This window comes from Fundulus heteroclitus, chromosome 8 (assembly GCF_011125445.2).
Source record: "Fundulus heteroclitus isolate FHET01 chromosome 8, MU-UCD_Fhet_4.1, whole genome shotgun sequence".
NCBI classification, from domain to species: Eukaryota; Metazoa; Chordata; class Actinopteri; order Cyprinodontiformes; family Fundulidae; genus Fundulus; species Fundulus heteroclitus.
In genome coordinates this window covers 29,878,195-29,884,421 of record NC_046368.1, presented here as the reverse complement: position 1 = coordinate 29,884,421, position 6,227 = coordinate 29,878,195, and the positions used below count along the sequence as shown (strand labels likewise).

Below are 6,227 nucleotides of genomic sequence, written 5' to 3'. Positions count from 1 at the left end.
CTACAAAGTATTTGTGGGCACCTGAGTGGCTGAGGTTCAAAATCTAATAGATCCACAGTCCTGCCATTATGTTGATTCCGCCAAAGATCCAGCCAAAGATACCACTCGGGGCACAACATTACAGGCTTTGTCTGAACCAAACAAGCCAAGGCCCCCTCTCCTCCTTCAAAGTCAGGACAACTGGCCTACCTCACCGACAACTCCTCCAAAATTGGTCCCATCTGACCCTTTTTAATAACCTTTAAATTCAGTTTAACTGAGTTCTCCACCACCAAAAGAAGGTTTCATCAGTAGATATTTGTCAGACACTGCTGTATCAAACTTTAAAGAGTCTCTCCCCCTTTTAGTTTATTCAGTAAAACATTTGGGACATTAGTTGGATGTATTATATGTATTTTGTCATTTCATTATACTATTTTGTGCAGATCCATTAGTTAAAAAGAGATTAAATACATTTAAATGAATGCTAATAGGCTAAAAAATTACAAAAAAAAGCCAAGGAGTTAAACTTTTTTCAAAGCACTCAATGGAGTAATGTCAACCAACATGAGGACCCAGATGACCTAAAGGTAGTGGTCAAAACAATCTGGGCTTCCTGAACACTTCAGCAGAACTACAGGCTGATCTCTGTCCACTGTGGCTCTACACTCTTTCAAGGAGTCGATGCTTCAAGTCAATGACTGACTTTGTAAGAGGCAATGTATTGTGAATTGGTGCCATATAAATAAACTTGAATTTAACTGAATTGATTTAAGTTGTAAGTGTAAATCCATCAAAACTACAGTCATGACTATAATTCAGCAGTGGGAGTAATGGTGAGAATGAAATATAATCAGATTGTGGTTATTCTATGAGGAAATAAATGCTGACACTACATTGTGTTTAGAGTTTAGAGAAGTTAGAAGGAAATTTCTACAAAACTGCTAAATGTGTCCCACTTTACGGATAACACAGCACCTCTTGAGAAATAACTGCCACTTCCAGTCATAGAGCAGTATGCCATATTAGGATCCATGTAAATTGCCTTTTCCACATATAAAGGGCTAAGCTACATCTTTGTGTGAGTGTTGAGTGGGTTGCTGCTATTCAACAAACAGCCATGATGCTCCTGACTGCTGTGCTCTGTGGGCTCCTATGCTCCTCATCGCAGGTAAGATTCCACACTTTGAAAGGAGAGAGATTTCCCTTAGAGAGACAGAATGAGCACTTTTATCCCAGGGTGAAACAAAGGATCATAAACCTTGTTTACTCTGCTGAAGACATGGACATACTGAAACTATAAAACATTTCAGGGTTCTTTTGTTTTTCATTTACACCTTGTTCAGACTAAAATGAATCACCTACTTTTTTGCAGACTTCATTTAAAAGGACAGATGAAAACACTGGTAAGCCTTGGTAGCATTTTTTCTAAAATTTGTATATTAAAACATTGTGTTTTACTTGAGTGGTCACATTTTTGTTGCATTTATTGTATTACCTATTATTAATTTCCCTGTGAGGCAATACATAGTAGGATTAGATTGTTTAGGACTAGGAGGCTAAATATAGTGAAGATAGCTGCTTTCAATTTATTGCCTTCCAACCAGGTTTACAGCTGAGATACTCTGCTCTGTTACACAGCCAACAACTTTGAGGATGATGACTTCAGTGTCTCCACACTGCTGGAAAAGGCCAATGCTAACCTTGGTATGTTCATGTCCTCTGGAACTTCTGCTGTTTTGTAAAAGTACAATCCAACTATCTCATAGAGATGAAGACTAAAACAACATGCTAATTTACATAACAAAGCTGATAACAGGAAGTTCATGTAGAGAGAAAACATTTTTTCTCTCTTAATGTTTTGCAGGGAAGAACTTGGATGATCCTCTGGTGATGTTTGGAGACATTGCAGTGCCAACAGGTCTCCAGAACGCTGATCCCTGCACATCACGAGGCTGTCTATGGACTAAAAACCAGGATGGAAAAGTTTACATTCCTTACAGGATTTCCAGCGATTTTTGTGAGTCCCAACCTGTCTTCTAGTTTAGTTATGAATCAAAAGTCCCATCTGAAGACTGTGTAGAACTTTTTGACTAAAAAACACTGAAATTATCTCGATGCAAAACTCATCTGGTGTGTGGGACAGATCTGGCAGAAAACTTAACTCAGTGCAGACTAAGCACACTATCTGCAGTCTCCAACAGAAAGGAGCCCAGAGACGTGATTTTAATGTGTCGTGTTGGTTAATCTAAATTCTATATGGCTTGACTGAGTGGTAAATGGCATCCCCGACAACACAGCTGCTATGCTAGCCTTCAAAATAAAGAAAACACACATTCATGCACACAATATGATTGCTCCTGTTCAACTAGTAACATTTCTTGTTATTTTTCTCCAAGCTCAAAGAGAGAGGAGCCTCATCGTCAGTGGTCTTGAGTCATTTCATGCTTCTACCTGCATCCGCTTCAGGCCCCAGCAAACAGAGCGAGACTTTGTGGACATCCAGTCCCGTTCTGGGTAACAACCACCCAAAGATGATTCGCTCCCTTTCCACTTGATCAAGTCATCGGGCAGATTGGTTTTGGTGTGATGTTATAATCCCGTGTTCCTCCAGGTGTTGGTCTTTTATTGGTCGTCGTGGTGGTGGCCAGGTGGTGTCGTTGAGCCGCAGAGGGTGTGTTTTCCACCAGATTGTCCAGCATGAGCTGCTGCACGCTCTGGGCTTCAACCATGAACAGACCAGGTCTGACAGGGACAGTCATGTTCGCATCATCCTGGAGAATGTGATAAGTGGTGAGCTGCAGTACAGATTCCTTTAAAACAAGGGTAAAATAAATATGCAATTTGAAGTTTAATTCTTGCTATTACCCTTTATTTGAGCCTTAATTTTGTGCTGAATTTAGCATGTTTTGATTTGCCAAATGATATCATTCAGAGAAATTACAGAGTTATGTTCCTCGCCTACAGGACAGGAGCATAATTTCAGGAAAATCAACACCAATAACCTTGGCACTCCCTACGATTACAACTCTGTCATGCACTATGGAAGGTAAAATCTACATTCATCTCCATCACATCAAAAGATTTCATCTGGACTTACTTTTTGTGTTGGATTTTTTATTTTTTTTTGACACGACAACCTCGTAAAACAAAATCTAGATTCCCATTTTGACCCTACAAAAACTTTTGAGGAAGCAAGATTCTTCAGTCAAGGGCTTCCTGTTTTTTTCTGGAAGCAAGAGCATGTTTATTTCCCCTAATTTTAATATAACCTTACAAAATTCTCATTTGAATGTAGTTCTTTATGGCAGGGCTGATGGCTAATCTGATCCTTTGCTAATTAGCTACATAGTCGAAAGGAGGTGTTCATGATGACCAAACCTAAATTGCAATTTCACTCTACATTGAGAAATTATTACACCAAATCTAGGTACAGAGAATGATTCAATGAATATTTAAAACTGTAAAAAACTAATCTGGACCAATTATTTTTGCAAAGGCCATGAAAATTAATGCTTAAGGTTCTTCTGCAAGATCATTGATTAATTTTTGCAAGCAACAAGAAAAACCCATTAGAGGTCATTTATCTCCCCTGCTCATAACAAAACTGTTTATATATGTCTATACGTATAACTGGACATTACAAAAACCTCCACACACAAACATTAAACCTTCATTAAGCTGCTTCTAAAACCCACACATGTTTGTCCCCATTCTGGGTGTTGGCACATCTTGTTTGCTTTTCTGGTTTAATTTTTTCATGAGGTACATCTGACAGTTAGCAATCCTTTATTTCCTCATCAGAGATAGCAATTTGCAAATATTCTTGTGTTAGGTGTGGAATTTATGCTTTAACTACCTATCGGCAGAGTTCAAATTGGAAATTATGGTGAGTCACACAGGCATCCAGCCCTGGTGGAGAAGAAATGCACTGAAACAGCAGGACTGCAGCAGGGCAAGTGCTGCTGTTGCCTAATGATCACTCACTTCATTTTCATCAGATTTCTCCAACTTCTGCAGCACTTTTCTCTTCAATCCCATTTAAGCACACTTGTGGTGTGTGTCAAGATCTATCATTGGGCTCGCACAGCGTGAACAGCCTCCATGCAATTGCAAAAGCCAGGACAAATAGCAATTTTTGTCCTGGCTCATTTCTTAGTCGTATCACTCTTAATTAGAAGACTATCATTAATTAGACTTCTAACGTATTAGCAATTGGCTATTTAATTTACCTGCTCCACCATGTCTTTTCCGGGCCACAACCGGGCCATAGTGACAGCCATGAAACACATGCAGCGTTTTCTAAAGTTCTCTGGGGGTAAAAATAACTCCCTCAGCAGTACTTGGTATAAATGGTCATAATTTCTTTGTTTTGTGTCACAGACATCCAGACATTGAGGGAGTATTAAAATAAGACAATTACAGTTAAAACATGATGTATAGCACCCAGATTGTTTAGATTATAAATATTAGGTGGCAAAAAACTGATCCATTAGAAATGCTAGTGCCAAGTGAGCTCCTTGTGTGTAGCAATAGGAATATGGTTGTCTGGTTGTCATTTTCTCACAGCTACAAAATAAATTCTCCAACATTAGGTTTCTTCAGTCCTTTTTTTCTCTTCCAACTGCTGGTGGAAGTCTCAAGCTCCTTAATACTGCACCAGTCTCCACTTAAGACAACCAAATTTTTTTTTAATTGAAAATTGGATTTTGTTTGAAGCTCTAGCCATACCTTAGTATTGCACCATATCAACCTGAAAGTGGCTCAGTAAAGTGTCTGAAACTGAGGAAAATTAAACTTCCTGTTATGTTTTTTTTTCTTGGTATAACAGGTTTGCCTTCTCTAGAAATAGAGAGCCTACCATTGTTCCCATCCCTGACTCAAACGTAGAAATTGGAAGAGCCACACAAATGAGTCCTAATGACATCCTCCGGGTGAATCGCCTTTATCAGTGCAGTAAGTCTTTCTTCAGAAATCTTACCTCTAATCATTCCTGGATAAAGCAAACACACACACACACACACACACACACACACACACACACACACACACACACACACACATATATATATATATATATATATATATATATATATATATATATATATATTTATATATATATATATATATATATATATATATATATATTTATATATATATATATATATATATATATATATATGAACACATCTATCACCTTTTATTGATATGTCACTTTTTATTTCATTGCAGATTCAAATAATCCTAAGAGGCATCCTAAGAATAAACAATCTTTCTCAGGAAATTATTTCTTTTAAGAGATAAAAGTAAGCACGTTTGCATGTTTTATCCACTTTGAATGTGTTGTTATACAGTACTAATGTAATATTCCCAATCACATTGGGTCTGAAGTACTTTAGTTAAATTTCATGTTAACGGTTTTTGGAACATTACAGTACATTTTTGTCATTATATATGAGGAAATATTTTTTTATCATTTTGAAACAATTTGACGCAATAAAGTAAATATTGCTGTTAAGTAAATCTCTTTTTGTTCCAATGTATATATTGTAAGAGAAGCTGCTAGTTTTGTTCAACAGATGTTTTAAAACTGTTTTACCGCTTTGAAAAAAATCACAATGTCAGACTGCTGTTCTTTTTAATTTAATCTTTTTTTAACCCTACAGGACAAGTAGCAAAAATGCGGAGTGATGCTGTTTGCTTTAATGAGCTTCTTTGATGACCTAATGAGAAGTAAAAAGGACAGGCAACTGAACTGTCCACTGATTTATTTTCACAAATACACAATAATGACTGTGTACCAGCTTGATTCAAAGCAAACATTAATAAAATCTCAAATCTACTCTACATACCCAGAACTAGAACCAAACATGGAGAAGCAACCTCTCTCATAATCATTTAGTCAGCCTGCTACGTGTCATTGACCATCTTCAATCTGTCCTGCCTGCTTGTCACCTGCACCATCATAAATAAACCTTTTAAACACCACTCTGTTTCCGGCTTGAATATCAGGTTCCCAGTGTACAATTATTACAGCAATTGAGACTTTTTTATTAAAAAAGACCACTAAGAACTTTTTTTTGGGTAATAAAAGCAGTGACCAGAGTCAGTTAAGATTGATATAAAAAAATGTTTTAGCTGAAACAAAATTGCCAAATATCTTTTCGTTTAATGTTATTGTTACAAAACTAAACTGGGGAGATCAACAAGAACAATATTCCATTGATTACAACAGTCCAGAAAATGTA

At 37.1% G+C, this 6,227-nt stretch overlaps 1 protein-coding gene across 1 annotated transcript; it reads left to right on the top strand.

Moving 5' to 3' along the window:
* The first annotated feature begins 1,041 nt into the window (after positions 1 to 1,041).
* On the top strand, positions 1,042 to 5,967 carry LOC105916249 (high choriolytic enzyme 1). Its single transcript, XM_012850646.3, has 10 exons — positions 1,042 to 1,150; positions 1,355 to 1,385; positions 1,621 to 1,686; positions 1,847 to 1,999; positions 2,379 to 2,496; positions 2,594 to 2,772; positions 2,947 to 3,028; positions 4,811 to 4,935; positions 5,212 to 5,285; positions 5,646 to 5,967. The coding sequence occupies exons 1-9, from the start codon at positions 1,100 to 1,102 to the stop codon at positions 5,274 to 5,276; spliced, it is 870 nt and encodes a 289-aa protein (XP_012706100.1). The 5' UTR covers positions 1,042 to 1,099; the 3' UTR covers positions 5,277 to 5,285; positions 5,646 to 5,967.
* The last annotated feature ends 260 nt before the right edge of the window (positions 5,968 to 6,227 follow it).

Excerpts from the sequence above, each read along its gene's own strand:
- LOC105916249 (XM_012850646.3), top strand. The coding sequence starts at position 1,100 with ATGATGCTCCTGACTGCTGTGCTCTGTGGGCTCCTATGCTCCTCATCG. Across the intron at positions 2,000-2,378 it reads CAGGATTTCCAGCGATTTTT|CTCAAAGAGAGAGGAGCCTC; the intron begins GTGAGTCCCAAC and ends TTTTTCTCCAAG. Across the intron at positions 4,936-5,211 it reads GAATCGCCTTTATCAGTGCA|ATTCAAATAATCCTAAGAGG; the intron begins GTAAGTCTTTCT and ends ATTTCATTGCAG.